We start from the raw sequence: 17,082 nt of genomic DNA on the forward strand, positions 1-17,082 counted from the left end.
TCCTTCGTTCTTCTAAAGTTTTGTATTTACTTGGTTTTGTGTTGAGGTTTCCTTTTGCATTTGGCAGTGTTCCCACCAAACTGAGGCCTGGATCTCTTGTAGGGGTAATTTTAGTTTAAGGTCTATTAAAAGCTAGGCTGGGATTCATAGGTATTTCAGTGGCAGAATGCCTGCCCATCATGCTGGAGACTCAGGCTCAGTTCCTGGCCCATGCAACCTATACCCTCCAATTTTTTTAATATAAATATATGAAAAAAAGAACAGAAAGAGCCAACAACAACAAAAGAAACACACCTTACCTGTAATAGACCCCAGAATCAGGAAGGGACACTCCAAGATATGTTGAAATGCCCAAAGAAGGGGAAAAAGTTAAAGAAAAAGTAAATAAGTAAAAGAAAATAAAAAAGAATAACAAAAAATAAAATAAAAACTGTAAATATATAAAGTATATATAAATATGAAATAAAAATAAACATACTAGTAATAAGGAATATATATAGAAAAATATATTAAGAAAAAAGTAAGGGAAAAATTACCAAAAAAAAAAAAAATAGAAAAAGTAAAACCTACACAAATGAGGAGCCTACCTGCCTTTACTGTGTCCCTCCAGCAGGTGGTGCTCCCGAGGCACCTCCCCCATGCCTGTCTAGATCTGCCTGCCTTTACCTTGTCCGTTCAACAGGTGGCACACCTGAGCACCTCCTCCCCACCTCTAGAGGCTGGCTTGCACTTACTGTGTCCCTCCAGCAGGTGGTGCTACTGAAGCACCTCCTCCCTGCCTGTAGAGGCTGGCCTGCCTTTACCTTGTCCCTCCGGCTGATGGTGCTCCAGAGGTCTGCCTGCCCTTACACTGTTCATCCAGCAGGTGGCACTGCCAAGGCACCTCCTCCCTGCCTCTATAGGCCTGGCTGCACCTACCACGTCCCTGCAGCAGGTGGTGATCCCAACGTGTCTCCATCCCCAGGCTCCCGCCTGCAGGACCAGCTGCAGAGACACTGTGTGCAAGGTGGGGTGGGGTTGGAGGGGGTGCTGCCCAGTGCCTGGGGTGGGGAGAGCAGCTGACCCAGAGCACGGTGCCTGATGGGACATCTCTTCATGATGGTCAGCCAGACCACCTATGGCTCCCTGTGGATGCTGCCAGCTGTGCGTCTGTGCAGGGAGTTCTCCCCAGCCAGCAGCTGGGCAGGCTGGAGCGGAGGGGTGGTCAGTTGTCTCGGATCCCCACCTCCCCATGTGCCACCGTCTGCCCCCAGTGGGGGTTGCAGCCAATCAGACCACCCACTCTCCCTGCTCCGATGCCCTCTCTCCTCTCCAAAGCTCCTAAAGAGCCCCCATGATCACTCATCACCCCCCCAGGGCCGGAGTCCTGGTCACTCTCTCTGTGTCCCCTGTCTTGTCCATTGAGGAGGGGTGACCATCTGCCCTGATCCTCCATCTTCCTGGAAGTCCTGTATTTTTTTTTACATTTGTTCCTATTTGTATGTACATATCTATTTCTATAAACATTTCATCGGCAACCTGTATCTTCCCTTTTCTTCGTCCATAAGCTGGAGATGTTGGAATATTGGAAAAAGGATTTGAGATCCTTTCCGTATTGTTAGTGGAGAGTGAAGGGCACCTCTGTTGGACCAAGGGAGAGAGGACACAAAGTCACTTGGAGATGTTTTTACCTGTTAGTCATCATTCCCTCTTTCCCTGCCCTTCTTGTAGACCAAGTTGTAGCCATATCTGGAAAGAATATAAGAAAAATACACAGCAAGGCAGGGCTGGAAAGAGGTGTGAGTGGGTGATATGGAAACATTAAATCACCTAACAAGCTGCCTGATTATGGCTTCTGCTGGAGAGGCGAGGAAGTTAGCCTTTCAGTGGCCCAGGGAGCCCCACTGTCCAGTCGTTTCTCTCCTGGGGGCTGGGGAACACTTGTTCAGTTCTTGAGCTCTCAAGATGTGAAAGAGTGGAGGTGCCACCACCCTGAGCTCCTGCGTCTCCCCTGTGCCCGTGCCTCTGGCCCAGCCCCATCCTGGGACTCGTGCCCTGTGGGTGGCAGCTCGGGCAGAGGATGCTGTGTGGGGAGCCATGAGGGCCGTGGGCCTTGGGCAGGAAGCCGGCCTTGTGGGAGGAGAAAACTAGTGCCCAGGGCTGTGTGCTCCAGGTGTCAGAAGCCTCTCCTCCCTCAGGGTCTCAGAGAGGGTGTCGGAGGACAACAGGACGCCTGCTTCAGAGGCCCGGCCAGCCTGGGGAGCAGCTGCCACCACTCTGGAGTCGGACCTAACGTACAGACTCCCCCCTCAGGAAGTTCCTACAGTGAATTTCGCTTTTGGGGGGGTTGACATAGCCTGTGGGCGCTGTGGAAGGGTGTTTGCACGCGGGCGGTTCAGGGTCTGGCGGGGGTGGCACCGATGGGGAGGTGCTTAAGGTGGACTTCAGAGACTTTAAATGCAATACCTGCTGGTTACCAAGCCCTTGAGTGGATTTTCCAAAGGAGAACAGGGCGTGGATCGTTGTCCCGCCCCCCAGGACCTCTGCCGGAGCTCCAGCCTCCTCACCCTCCCGCAGTGAAAGCGAGGAGTGCGAAGGGTACGCAGCCAGGGCCCCTCGCCCGCGCAGACATCTGAGCATTAATTTCCTCCGCAGGCGGTCAGTGAGTGAGGCGATGGTGCATCTCCACCAGCTTCTGCACCCAAACCCACCCCCATGCAGGGGCATCCCCTTTGCAGGTGGGTGAGTGGGGGCCTCGCTCTCAGGACACACTGACGCCTCACACTCTGGCTGGTCTGCAGATGGGGAGCGCGGTGGTTTTAAAACAGGCAAGAGTGCCTCCCCCACGCGGTGAGCGAAGAGCAAGCGAAGAGCCCCTGTGCCCTCTGCCAGTGTTTCCGGAAAGTTCACGTGGTGCTCGGAAAGTCAGATCACAAGTCCATACCTGATGGCACATTATTCAAAATGTGTAATAATTTGAAGAAAGGAGATAAAGGTAACAAAAACATTTTAAGTCAGCATTTAATAGAATTGCATTTTGTGATAACTGTGGGGATAAGAACTGATTTTTCTGCAGAGTAAGTTCTGGAGTTTTTTTATGGTATTAGACCTGCTCATTTGGCAGAAAGAATGGAAAATGGGGTAGAAGAATGGAAGTGAACCTCTGAACTTTTCAGGAACAGAAAGGAGAGAATTATGATGCATGTTTTGTCCAGATTAAGGAGAGCAGGGCATAAGGAGAGAGTCGGGGTGAAAGCACCGAGAAGCCATCAGGTAGGGCTTGCCAGGATGACTCCAGCCGCTTCCCGGACTTCCGGAGACCAGAGTTTCCTGTAAAACTGGATTTGGACCCAGGGATCGCTAAGTTCTTTACGATACTAAGGTTTATCATCTTAAATCAGTAAATAACTAAAGAAACGTCAGGTTTCTTTTGACCATTTTTCTATAAAATATCTCTTTCAGATAGATTCCGCAGCATATTTTTAATGCATTACCTGGTTAATCAGTTTTATCAAGAGCTAGGCATATTTGATATATTTGGTCCTTAGCAATTAAGTCAAGACATTGCTAGTCCTTGGAGGGAGTATAAAAGAGGGGCTCCCTTTGCACTAAGGGGTCACGGCAGGTCCTGGTGGTTGGAGCAGGTGCACTGACACGCTGCTGCCTTTGTTGTGAGTTCAGAAGGCAGCAATAAAATTAAAACATGAGGAGCGTAGTCTTTAGCTCACATGTTCCTTCTGTGCGATTCTCCTGCCTTCATGCCCAGCCCATCTGCCTCACCTGCGCGTGGAGGTGCTCTGTGCGTTGCCGTGAGGCTGCCCGGCTGTTCCTCCGTCCCTGCACCCTGGGTCCCGTTGCTTCACGCTCAGCACGTCCCTGACTTGTAGTGGAGCTCAGCGCGTGCTGCTGAAGGGACTAGAATGTGAAATGCTGTCTGTTGAGCACTTTCAAGTACGTGTACGTTGAGGCATTTTCACTTGTGTGTCGGTAGAAGGGACGAGGGCAGACCCTAGAAACTCAGTGTTGCCGAGACTTGATGTGGAGGTGAGTTTTCCCTGCCTTGGCCTAACAGGAAGGGGAACGGCTCAACTTCAGTAGTGCCTCTGCACTTGCTTCTCCCTGTCTCTCTCCTTAGCTTCTGCTCTTCCGGGTATGCAGGAGAGACGGACAGGTTTCCGTGCGAGTCAGAACAGTTCTGACTGTGTGTACTGCAGGCACAGGTGCTTGTGGGGCCCCTGCCTTCTATTGACAAAGGACACCCAGGAGGCAGCCATGAGAGTGCGTCTGTGCCAGGTCTGTGTGAGTGTGCATGTGGCTTTTTCAAGGTAAGGGCTGCATGAGAAGCAGCCACCCCCTCCCCTGGGACCTAGAGGACCCTTTACCCTGCAGTTCAAGGTAGACACAGAAGCCTGTGTCTCAGTGGGCTGCACCTCTTCCTCTGACTCTTTGCAGTGACATCTCAGCTCTAACTCACAGTCCATCTCCTCAGGCATGCAGACCTCTCCTGAAGAGCATATTGCCAGATGCCCCTGTGTCCCCTTAGTGGGCAAACTTGTAGCAAGGCTTCAGGCGTCACCCCCGATTGTGCGCTTTCAGCAGCTGTGGCTGCCTTCTTTCTGCTGTGCCTTGGTGGGAGACCGAGGACACAAACTTGCCCACTTGCTCCCAGAGTGCCTCCTACCTTTTTGAGCCAACCAGGTTTTCCTCTCTGGTTCCCCTGCACGCTTGATTTAAGTTGCTATATGCCTGGAGAAATGGTCCAATGGCGGATTTTTGGGTTCATCTGCATCAGCAGTTACTCGCTGGCTGCCAGGATGGCCAGTGGCAGGCCAGACTGCAGTGCCTAGGAAGGCCAGGTTGATTGTGAAAACTTCTGGTTACTTGCCCTCACCTAAAAATGTGGAGCATGTGTATAAAAATGCAGATATCTGGCCTCTCTCTGAGTGGCCATTTGAGCCACTTGGCCACGAGCTGGCTGCCCTTTGGCGGGGTATGTGGCCTCCTGTGTGCTCGGGTCCCAGCTCATGTACACTTTTTCCTAGAGCTGACCACTCACTCCACCTACCAGCCCCAGGGGTATTTATGTTTGCCTTGTTGGGTCTATATTTGCATCATCCTTTGCCTTCTTTTCCCACTACCCAAGAGTGGGTAACTTCAGTGGCAGCAGCTTCAGCTGTAGGTTTTTGAGCCATCGAGGAGTGAAGTCCACCCTTGGTGTAATGTCATCTTACCTGGAGTGGGTCCCTAGTCATCTGTCTGTTTTTTTCCCTAGGAACCCTCTTCATAAATCAAACTCAGAAGACGGCTCAGTAGGTCAGTACTACTTCTCTTGATTTGACTATTTATAATAATTATCTTCCTTTAATATTTTATAGAAAGCTTAAACATATTAAAAATTAAAAAAAAACACAAAGAATCCTTTCACCCAGAAATACTTTTAAGATTTTTATTTTTTCTGTTTTTTTAAACATAATTGGGATCATACTCTATATACTTTTAATTTCTTTTCCAATGGAATGTATCATGAGCATTTTTCAATATGCTTATGTATCCCATACAGCATATTTTCCTTGCATAATATTCATCATATTGTATCTGTCATGACTTATTTGACCCATCTCTTCTCTGTTGGAGGGTTAAATTGCTCAAGTTTTTTTCACCAGCACAGGTGAATGATGCAGCTGGAAAAATTCTTGCACTCATCTCTGATTGTGTCCTTGGGAAAAATCCTTAGATTTGGAATTTTGGGATTCCAAGGAAAGCTGATATGGTTTTTGTTTCTTTGATTGTAAAACACTCCTGATTTAGTAACAGCCCTTCTGTTTTGTCATAGGCTGAGAGGGAAGCCTGGCGGGTTTTGGGGTTAGGGGCACAGGCCCTGGCGGGTTTCGGGTTAGGGGCACAAGCCCTGAGGGGCTCTGCCATAGTAACACGGGAGCCTTGGCAGGTCGTTGCCCCCACCAGGAAGGTACATCCCATGTTCCCAGTGAGCACGAGGTGAGGGGTGCTGTTAGGTAGCAGGGGGTCTCGGTGTCCGGGTGCCGAGTGGATGCCAGCCGTTGTCACTTATTTCTAAGTTGCATCTCTGCTTGAAGGCATTCAAATGGGAGTACAGCTGACAATCAGAGAAATAGAGCAGAGATGCCCTCACACTTCCCGGGTGACCTTGACTGCCCTTCACCAAATATATTCCCAAATCTCTGCAGAGGAAGGTTGAGCGAGTTGAAATCCCTTCTCTTTTACCTTTCACTGTCCAGCCCCCAGGAGCAGGTGCCTCTGGCCAGCACCTCTGGTTTCCTTCCTGTCTTCTGGGTTTTGTCCAGACACAAAGCAAGGCTTCCTGTTTGGACATACAATGCCCTTTCCAGGCAGGCAACCTGGAAGGGTCCCCACATGTCTGTTTCATGTGACTGGGGGCACCCTGAGTCTAGAAGGGCATCTCTGCAGGCCTTCCCTGGTGGAGGGTCCAGGCGAAGGGCAGTCAAGGTCACCCGGGAAGCGTGAGGGCATCTCTGCTCGCTCTCCCCCTTTCTCTTTGCTTTTTAAAAGGTGTTACACGGTACTGACGGTCAGCCCTGCCAGCTGCTGAGGACCTCGGCCGTGGCAGTGGAATTGTTCTTACCTGAACCAAACCAGACTAGGGCGGAGGCTGGAGAAGCCACACTGGGGGCGCTGCACTGGGGACACCGCAACAGGGTCGTGCCCGGGCCGGCGAGGGTGGGCGGCCTGGTAGGGCCAGGGAGCTGGGAGCCCACCCCCGACGCAAGCGACACGCGACGGGGTGCATGCCCCCCGGCTCTGGTCCTCATTCGATCTGGAATAGCAGAAGCGAACTGGGGTGGGGCAGCAGCTCAGCACATTCACTTTCCAGTGTCCTGCTTGGGCTCTGGTGGGGGGGCTGGTGGTGAAGGCCACACAGCCGGCGGCACACACAGACCAGACCACAGGGATGCACATTTGGCTGCCTTTTTTTTTTCTTTTTGGAGAAGTTGCAGATTTACAGAAAAGCCATGCATAAAACACTGGGTTCCCATCTACCCCTGTTTGCCTGCCTTTTAACGCCGCTTTATTTCTCATCTCAACTCCCCACTTGCTACTAGGAAATTTGCATTTCTTTTAAACAACTTTATTTCCCTGTCTTTAACAGACCAAAAGAGAAAACTGTCTTTTGTGCTTCTGTGTGTGAAACCTAAGTATTCTCACAAGTTTTAAATTATAAGGAAGAGGCTACTTTGTTATTAATGAACTTATTGCTTGTGCCCTTTCTTCTTCTTTTAAGGGAAAGGAGATTGGAAGAAGAAAAATAAGTATTTCTGGCAGAACTTCCGAAAGAACCAGAGAGGAATAATGAGGCAGACTTCAAAAGGTACTGACCAGCTGGTAGACATGGGGCTTTTAGCTCTCAAATGCTGAGAAGCTTGTGCCGCTGACCTGCAGGTTGGGGTGGCTCATACCTGCACCCCTCAGGTGCCCCACCCTCCTGAGAGCCCTGCTGAGACTTCACAACTGCACCACTGATTTCGGTTCTAATCAAAGAAAACAAACTGGACAGAGTCAGCAGGCCTTTCTTTTTTTTCTTTTTAATTTTTTTATTGTATTGTGTAGTATAACATATATACAAAGCAAAGAAATAAAAAAGGCAGTAGTTTTTGTACTCTTCAGCAAGTGGTTACAGGACAGATCCCAGCGTTTGTCTCATGGCTAGCTGCTGGCAATGGAAAGGGACATCAGAATCCTCTTCCCCAAGAACGGGGGTGGGCACAGTGAATCGCTGCTCACAGCTTTTGATTAGCGAATTTGGATCGCTGGGTCCCAGCAGACCTTTCTTGACACGGCACTGACTGCCAGGTCTTAATTTCCTCAGAAAGTTGCTGTTACTCACCAGGAAGTCTGAGCATTTGGCCAGTCATGGATGCCACTCTTCCCTGCCCACTGGGGCTCTAAGAATCTTCTGAGTTTTCTGTGCCTTTCCATGGCTGGGCCGGTTAACAGGCGTTGCCCCTGGAGACTGTCTAATGGTCTGAACCTGTGGGAATTGGTGAGCCGCCCTGTATCCTGGGCCGTTGTTTATATAGTAAGCACATATATTGTCCCTTTGGGGGTCCAGTCCTTTAATTTATATTTCATTAGTTATTCAGAGGCAAACAGAAGCGAAGCCATGTCCAGGTGTCCAGCTGCAGGAGGTTATCATTAGATGAAAAATTTTAGTTGCTTGCCAACAAAACTGTTTTCTTTTACAAAATTTTAGTGCTTTGTCATGTTTAGAGTGCTTCTCTAATTATCGGCTCACCCAGTGGCCCTGCCCGGGGCAGGCCTAGGCTGCCTAGAAGCAGGCAGTGGTTATTTTGTTAGGTTGTCCTGATCTTAAACACTGCCGGTGTTTCCTTTCGGTGCACATCCAGGGTCATGTGTGATTCAAAATGAAGTCTTGGATTCAAACAAAGTCTCATTTAGGAAGAAAGGATGCAAGGCAGGCAGGTGTCAGATTGTGTCCGTCGCCACACCTCCGGACCCACTACCACCGTTGGAGGCGGCAAGTGGCACAGGAACTAAACCGGCCGCTTTTCTCCTTGCTGAGCACACCGTCGCTGTTCCTGTGCATGTGCCGGAGGGTGAAAGGAACCGATGCCTCAAGATGGAAACGAGTGGGGAGCGCATGGGATCAGGCCCAGGCAGGAGTGCTGAGTGGCCCTGTCTGATGCCCGCCCACCGTGGGCCTGGCCCATGTGAAGGCCAGGCAGGAGGAGGCAGAGGGGCTCAGCACAGCCCCTGCCCGGCACCCACATGCTGAGCCCAGCATGACCGTCCACAGGACTGGTGGGGGTGGGCCGCATTCAGCTTCGTGTTGGAAGCAGCTGTCCTGCCTGCCTGGGGACTTGACAGTGACGCCTGCAGATCCACCCTTTCCGTGAGCTCTGAAGTGCAGAGTCCCTGCCACGCCTCTGCAGCAAGTGGGCTTCTCCCTCACCTTTCCAGGGCAAGGGCACAGAGCCCTGAGCCAAGGAAGGGTTGTCTGGCTCGGTTGGTGGCTTTGATGACGTCTCCATCCCGTGACCTAGACCTGACAGCTGTGTTCCTCCCAGAACTCCTCTGCTGGTCCTTCCATCATGAAAGCCCGGGTCATTTTCAGGGCACACTTGCCCCTTCGCTGTGTCCTGCCAGCTCTGATGCCTGCTTTGTCCTCCTTCTCTAGGTGAAGATGTTGGTTACGTCGCAAGTGAGATAACGATGAGTGACGAGGAGCGGGTCCAGCTGATGGTGATGGTGAAGGAGAAGATGATAACTGTGGAAGAGGCACTGGCGAGGGTGAGGGTGCAGAGGTCGGGAGGTGGCGCAGAGGTCGGGTTGGTGGGGGCGCAGAGGTCAGGAGGTGGGGGTGCAGAGGTCGGGTTGGTGGGGGCGCAGACATCGGCTTGGCCTCTGTAGCGCTTTGGGGCATTACAGGTTAGGAAAATGTCACTTAAAGCAGTATTTTGATATTTTGATGTCCTCAGGAACACGAATTATGAAATAAAATACCACCTTGTTCTATGTAATTCTTGGAAGCATTCCGCCTTGTGAGGTGAAATCTCCATGTTCAGTGAATACCCAAATGGCTGAATGGCAGATAGTTTTGCTCTGTTGCCCTATTGCTCTGCTGGACCACGGTTTCTGCCCCGTGGACCACCCCAGTGAGAAAAGAGCCCCTCTGATGGCCATTGCAGAATTCACCAGCCTTGTGAGAAGGTTAAATATATAATGCTGTAAACATTATAAACATCAGTTCTATAAGATGTCTTTAGAAACTAAACTTTGAGTAGTCTGAAAGTTAAACTTCAGATATACCTTAAAATTTTGTTTGATTTCCTATCCAGTAGATATTAATTGCAGTTTATTCTGTCATCTTACTGCTCTGAAATAAATTAGGTACTACAGGAAGCCAAATTAACCTTAAAACACGGGGCAGTGTTTTATGGTAGTCAAGGTAGCAATTTATTAATAGATTTCCTGGTTTGTGATTGACCGACAAGTTAACCAATTGACTCTTGAACTTTCACTTCCGACAGTTCAGTGCAGTGTAGACACACCTAAGTTAGGCATGTTTAGAAACTGATGTAAACCTTCAAGCCGCTGAGGAACCATTGAATGAATCGTGACTTTACCATAAAGTCGCGTCTTGCAAGACTAAACCTTGAAACAGTGACTAGCACACTGTCTTTTACCTGATTCTAAACCTCAATACTTTCTTTAAAACGTTTAATTTACTGCTAAGTCAGTGTGGCCCTGAAAATAAAAAGCACTTGATGTTTGCCCCTGGGTTGATCGATATTTAGGCATTGTGAACTTTTCTTACTGCCAGAGGTCATCTGTCAGAGCCTGAGACAGGGGAGTCATTGCAGCAGCTGTTGGGAGAAACCTGGAAGTGAGAGGGAAGCAGGAGGAGCAGAGAAAAGCATGTGCTTTCGGAAGACTCTCACCTCAGCCCGGTCCTTCCGGGCGCAGGTGGCTGTGACGTTGGAATCGCATGCATGGGCTGCCCTGCCAGAGCAGGGCCAGAGGCTGCGGGAAGTGACCAGAGTCAGGCCTGAGTCCCACACTCAGGGAGAGCTGGGCGGGTGCAGGGGCTGCCAGGGTGCCTGGACAGAGGGCACCCCAAGGTTGGGGCCTGGGAAGTTGTGGTGGTGGAATCATTTCCTTGTAGCAGAGATTGTGCATCAGTCACAGAGATGTAGAGTCCACAGGAGGACAGCAGAGTGGGTGATTGTTTTTTAAATAGGTCCCGTGGAGACAAATTGGAAAGGATTTATCTCGGAGAAGGAGGAAAGGACTTAAACCCTCTCTGAGTATGTGAAGGGTTATTAAACAGAGTTTACTGAAAAGGGTTTTGTCTTGTTTTGTTTTTAATCTGTACTCAGGGCTGAATAAAAGTAAATAAATTAACATCACAGCTGGAAGGGATTTAGATTAGCGTTAGTGTGAATAAATCTCCTTCACTATAAGCACTACTGGAAACGGGAGCAAGTACCCTTCCCTGGGTTTCAGCGATGAGAAAACTGTGAGAGAAGGGGAGATAGAATGCCAGGGATATTTCTTCCTCTGGGGTGACACATACACATTTGACGATGTCATTGTTTTAAAACTTCTGGAATTAAACTAAAACTGTAGATTTGCTATATGATCTATAAATTCTCTAACGGAGATCATAAATTGCCTTTTGTCCATGGAATTATAATTAAATAAAAACTTCTTTAGAGCAAAGTAGAATATAAAAATAGTTGTATAGGGTGCATGGGTGGTTCAGTGGTAGAATGCTCGCCTTCCACGCAGGAGCCTCAGGTTCGATTTCCAGATCCCTCTCCCCAAAAAAAGTGTAATTGTATAAATAATAATTAAGCTCATTTTTTCCCTGTGGAATGTACTTTTAGAAAATTTTAGCAATCCTGTTTTATAACTTTAAAGCATAGCATTTTGAAACTAAGTTAATTTTTTTAAAAAGTTATTTTGTGTCAAAGTTTGGAAAGGGCCCAGAACTTGAATCTATATTAAAAGAAGCACCTGTACTTTTAAGCCCCACAAGTAGGTAAGGGGAGAAACAGGGAGCAGAAGAAAGGTCCTAGGTCTGTTTTTAGCTGACTTTTGGGAATTTGTATCTTGTTTCATTAAAGAGGAAGTGTCTCTGCTGCCTCTGGGTATGGCGCTCGGCCCCGCATGAAGTGGGGCAGAGCGGCTGGAGAAACCCTTTGCCCACAGCTGCTCCCCATCCACAGCTGCTCCCCATCCATAGCTGCTCCCCACCTACAGCTGCCCCCTGCCTGTGCAGGGGAGACAAAGCCAGCACATCGTGGAGGAAATGGTGTCTGAGCCTGTCTTGTGACTGTGCATGTGTCAGGACAATGTCCGTGCCATGACACATGAACAGGATCTGAATGGGGAAGCCCTGCCACCTGAGCGAGAGGCAGCCCTGGCTGTCGCACGCTGCCCCACAGCTCCCTGATGCTGGAGTCTGATCACATCCTTGTCAGGTTTTTATCTGCACCCCCTTTTCCAGGTGAGCCGCCAGCAGCAGCGGGTCTCCTTGGTTTCCCCAGGCTCCACAGCCTGACTGTCCCTGCAGCCCTGTGGCTGCCAGCGAGCACCACCTTCACGTGCCCAAAGATGGGCTGAGGCAGCGACGAGGCACCTGCAGGGTAAACACCTGTGTGTTTTATGGAAACACGTGGGATTTTCACCTGGGCTGTTCTGAAAGATCCCGCGCTAACTGTTGTTAGACTTGCTGACCCTTCTGGAGCGTTGCTCCTGCCTTTCTGTGTTTGGGGAGATGGAAGCTCAATTTCTAACCCTAGCCATGAGGTCCCCGGTGACACCCCTCCCAGCCCTGGGCATTGTTGAGGAGCCCGTAGTTCTGGGCAGCGACTCCAAAAGAATGGACCAGAAAAGGACGTGACTTGAGTGGGCTTTCTAGTCCAGCACACCGTGTCTTCCTAAAAGAAAGCATTCCTCTGACTTGGCCCTGTGGAGAGGCCATTCATTCACCCCCAAATAGGAGACCCAAATAGGTCTGTTTCTGAACCTTCAACTCAGCTGAGAAGGATGATTTTTGGTACTGAAGAATAGTACATAATGGGGGGAAAGAAAGGCTTTTTGACCTCAGAACACAAGGTGCAGTCGGCCCTCTGGCAGGGAGCATCCTCTCGGCCTCTGAGCCACCTGGCATGATACTCGGGGCCACATGCCCCCCACTCAGAAGACGACAGCCCCCACCTGCAGCTTCTGCACCTTTTCATTGCAGCTCAAGGAGTATGAGGCCCAGCACCGGCAGCCCACCCGGCAGCCCACCCTGCAGCCCCCCGACTGGCCTGACGGCCCCTGCCTGGCATGCGACAGCTCATCTAACTGCAACGTAAGTCTCCGGGGGACGCATGTCCACTGGCATTCTTTTCGGGCAGCTGTGTGCGTCCTGGGGGACCCTCATCCTCCGAGGAGCTCCCTGTACCCCCTGCCCTTTCCACCCTGGTTTGCAGAGCGTGGTCCTGCTGGCCATCCTGTGTGAGCTCACTGCCCACCCACTGCCTCCTCTGTGGGAGCCTCAATTTATACCAAGACACAAGGGAACATCAAATAAAATTATCATTGAGATTAACTCAAAGAGATCTCTATCCCTTATCGACTGCAGTTCAGGGTACAGAGATATGAATCACACACAGTAAACGAGATCAAGAAGGAGTGCAAAGGTATGGGGTTGAGCGGCTCATCACTGTGCAGGTACCTGCCCCAGGTCCATGGTCTGGATGCCGCCTGCCCTGATCCCACCTGCCCTAAACCTGCCCACATGACCCCTCCTATCCTAGCCCACCCCCGACCCCCACCTCCCACCTGGTGTTGAAAAGAGCCTTCTCTTCTTACATGTCACTCGGTTTTACCTATAGTAGTGCTGTTGATGCTCTTTTTTTTTTTAATTGTATTTTTTTATTAATTAAAAAAAATTAACTAACACAACATTTATAAATCATTCCATTCTACATAAGCAATCTGTAATTCTTAATATCATCACATAGATGTATGATCATCATTTCTTAGTACATATGCATCAATTTAGAAAAAGAAATAGCAAGACAACAGAAAAAGAAAATGATAATATAGAGAAAAAATAAAAAATACAAAAATACATAAGAAAAAAAACAACTATAGCTCAGATGCAGCTTCATTCAGTGTTTTAACATAATTACATTACAATTAGGTAGTATTGTGCTGTCCATTTTTTTTTTTTTTTAGAAATCATACCATTCTACATATGCAATCAGTAATTCTTAACATCATCACATAGATGCATGATCATCGTTTCTTAGTACATTTGCATTGGATTAGAAGAACTAGCAATATAACCGAAAAAGATATAGAATGTTAATATAGAGAAAAAAAATAAAAGTAATAATAGTAAGAACAAAACAAAACAAAACAAAAACCTATAGCTCGGATACAGCTTCATTCAGTGTTTTAACATGATTACTTTACAATTAGGTATTATTGTGCTGTCCATTTTTGAGTTTTTGTATCTAGTCCTATTGCACAGTCTGTATCCCATCAGCTCCAATTACCCTATATCTTACCCTGTTTCTAACTCCTGCTGAACTCTGTTACCAATGACATATTCCAAGTTTATTCTCGAGTGTCGATTCACATCATTGGGACCATAGAGTATTTGTCTTTTAGTTTTTGGCTAGACTCACTCAGCATAATGTTCTCTAGGTCCATCCATGTTATTACATGCTTCATCAGTTTATCCTGCCTTAAAGCTGCATAATATTCCATCGTATGTATATACCACAGTTTGTTTAGCCACTCGTCTGTTGATGGACATTTTGGCTGTTTCCATCTCTTTGCAATTGTAAATAACGCTGCTATAAACATTGGTGTGCAAATGTTCGTTTGAGTTTTTGCCCTTAATTCCTTTGAGTAGATTCCCAGCAATGGTATTGCTGGGTCGTATGGCAATTCTATATTCAACTTTTTGAGGAACCACCAAACTGCCTTCCACAGTGGTTGCACCATTTGACATTCCCACCAACAGTGGATAAGTGTGCCTCTTTCACCGCATCCTCTCCAGCACTTGTCATTTTCTGTTTTGTTAATAATGGCCATTCTGGTGGGTATGAGATGATATCTCATTGTGGTTTTGATTTGCATTTTTCTAATGGCCAGGGACATTGAGCATCTCTTCATGTGCCTTTTGGCCATTTGTATTTCCTCCTCTGAGATATGTCTATTCTAGTCTTTTTCCCATTTTGTAATTGGGTTGGCTGTCTTTTTGTTGTTGAGTTGAACAATCTCATTATAAATTCTGGATACTAGACCTTTATCTGATATGTCGTTTCCAAATATTGATTCCCATTGTGTAGGCTGTCTTTCTACTTTCTTGATGAAGTTCTTTGATGCACAAAAGTGTTTAATTTTGAGGAGTTCCCATTTATTTATTTCCTTCTTCAGTGCTCTTGCTTTAGGTTTAAGGTCCATAAAACTGCCTCCAATTATAAGATTCATAAGATATCTCCCTACATTTTCCTCTAACTGTTTTATGGTCTTAGACCTAATGTTTAGATCTTTGATCCATTTTGAGTTAACTTTTGTGTAGGGTGTGAGATATGGGTCTTCTTTCATTCTTTTGCATATGGATATCCAGTTCTCTAGGCACCATTTGTTGAAGAGACTGTTCTGTCCCAGGTGAGTTGGCTTGACTGCCTTATCAAAGATCAAACGTCCATAGATGAGAGGGTCTATATCTGAGCACTCTATTCGATTCCATTGGTCGATATATCTATCTTTATGCCAATACCATGCTGTTTTGACCACTGTGGCTTCAAATATGCCTTAAAGTCAGGCAGTGCAAGACCTCCAGCTTCGTTTTTTTCCCTCAAGATACTTTTAGTAATTCGGGGCACCCTGCCCTTCCAGATAAATTTGCTTATTGGTTTTTCTATTTCTGAAAAATAAGTTGTTGGGATTTTGATTGGTATTGCATTGAATGTGTAAATCAATTTAGGTAGGATTGACATCTTAACTATATTTAGTCTTCCAATCCATGAACATGGTATGCCCTTCCATCTATTTAGGTCTTCTGTGATTTCTTTTAGCAGTTTTTTGTAGTTTTCTTTATATAGGTTTTTTGTCTCTTTAGTTAAATTTATTCCTAGGTATTTTATTCTTATAGTTGCAATTGTAAATGGGATTTGTTTCTTGATTTCCCCCTCCGCTTGTTCATTGCTAGTGTATAGAAATGCTACAGATTTTTGAATGTTGATCTTGTAACCTGCTACTTTGCTGTACTCATTTATTAGCTCTAGTAGTTTTGTTGTGGATTTTTCCGGGTTTTCGATGTATAGTATCATATCGTCTGCAAACAGTGATAGTTTTACTTCTTACTTTCCTATTTTGATGCCTTGTATTTCTTTTTCTTGTCTAATTGCTCTGGCTAGAACCTCCAACACGATGTTGAATAATAGTGGTGATAGTGGACATCCTTGTCTTGTTCCTGATCTTAGGGGGAAAGTTTTCAATTTTTCCCCATTGAGGATGATATTAGCTGTGGGCTTTTCATATATTCCCTCTATCATTTTAAGGAAGTTCCCTTGTATTCCTATTCTTTGAAGTGTTTTCAACAGGAAAGGATGTTGAATCTTGTCAAATGCCTTCTCTGCATCAATTGAGATGATCATGTGATTTTTCTGCTTTGATTTGTTGATATGGTGTATTACATTAATTGATTTTCTTATGTTGAACCATCCTTGCATACCTGGGATGAATCCTACTTGGTCATGATGTATAATTCTTTTACTGTGTTGTTGGATACGATTTGCTAGAATTTTGTTGAGGATTTTTGCATCTGTATTCATTAGAGAGATTGGTCTGTAGTTTTCTTTTTTTGTAATATCTTTGCCTGGTTTTGGTATGAGGGTGATGTTGGCTTCATAGAATGAATTAGGTAGTTTTCCCTCCGCTTCAATTATTTTGAAGAGTTTGAGGAGAGTTGGTACTAATTCTTTCTGGAATGTTTGATCGAATTCAGATGTGAAGCCATCTGGTCCTGGACTTTTCTTTTTAGGAAGCTTTTGAATGACTGATTCAATTTCTTTACTTGTGATTGGTTTGTTGAGGTCATCTATGTCTTCTAGGGTCAAAGTTGGTTGTTCATGTCTTTCCAGGAACCCATCCATTTCCTCTGAATTGTTGTATTTATTAGCGTAAAGTTGTTCATAGTATCCTGTTATTACCTCCTTTATTTCTGTGAGGTCAGTAGTTATGTCTCCTCTTCCATTTCTGATCTTATTTATTTGCATCCTCTCTCTTCTTCTTTTTGTCAGTCTTGCTAAGGGCCCATTAATCTTATTGATTTTCTCATAGAACCAACTTCTGGCCTTATTGATTTTCTCTATTGTTTTCATGTTTTCAATTTCATTTATTTCTGCTATAATCTTTGTTATATCTTTCCTTTTGCTTGCTTTGGGATTAGTTTGCTGTTCTTTCTCCAGTTCTTCCAAATGGACAGTTAATTCCTGAATTTTTGCCTTTTCTTCTTTTCTGATATAGGCATTTAGGGCAATAAATTTCCCTCTTAGCACTGCCTTTGCT

The 17,082-nt window shown here is 46.7% G+C and overlaps 1 protein-coding gene across 3 annotated transcripts in view; it reads left to right on the plus strand.

Moving 5' to 3' along the window:
* SASH1 (SAM and SH3 domain containing 1) overlaps positions 1–17,082 on the plus strand; it is a 151,130-nt gene that overhangs the window by 81,973 nt on the left and 52,075 nt on the right. For all 3 annotated transcript variants that reach the window (XM_077143425.1, XM_077143429.1, XM_077143426.1), the window contains exons 5-8: positions 5,252–5,292; positions 7,259–7,345; positions 9,173–9,285; positions 12,749–12,859. In XM_077143425.1, the coding sequence (XP_076999540.1) occupies positions 5,252–5,292; positions 7,259–7,345; positions 9,173–9,285; positions 12,749–12,859 (352 nt within the window). The remainder of the gene's footprint in view (positions 1–5,251; positions 5,293–7,258; positions 7,346–9,172; positions 9,286–12,748; positions 12,860–17,082) is intronic.

Source organism: Tamandua tetradactyla, chromosome 25 (assembly GCF_023851605.1).
Source record: "Tamandua tetradactyla isolate mTamTet1 chromosome 25, mTamTet1.pri, whole genome shotgun sequence".
NCBI classification, from domain to species: Eukaryota; Metazoa; Chordata; class Mammalia; order Pilosa; family Myrmecophagidae; genus Tamandua; species Tamandua tetradactyla.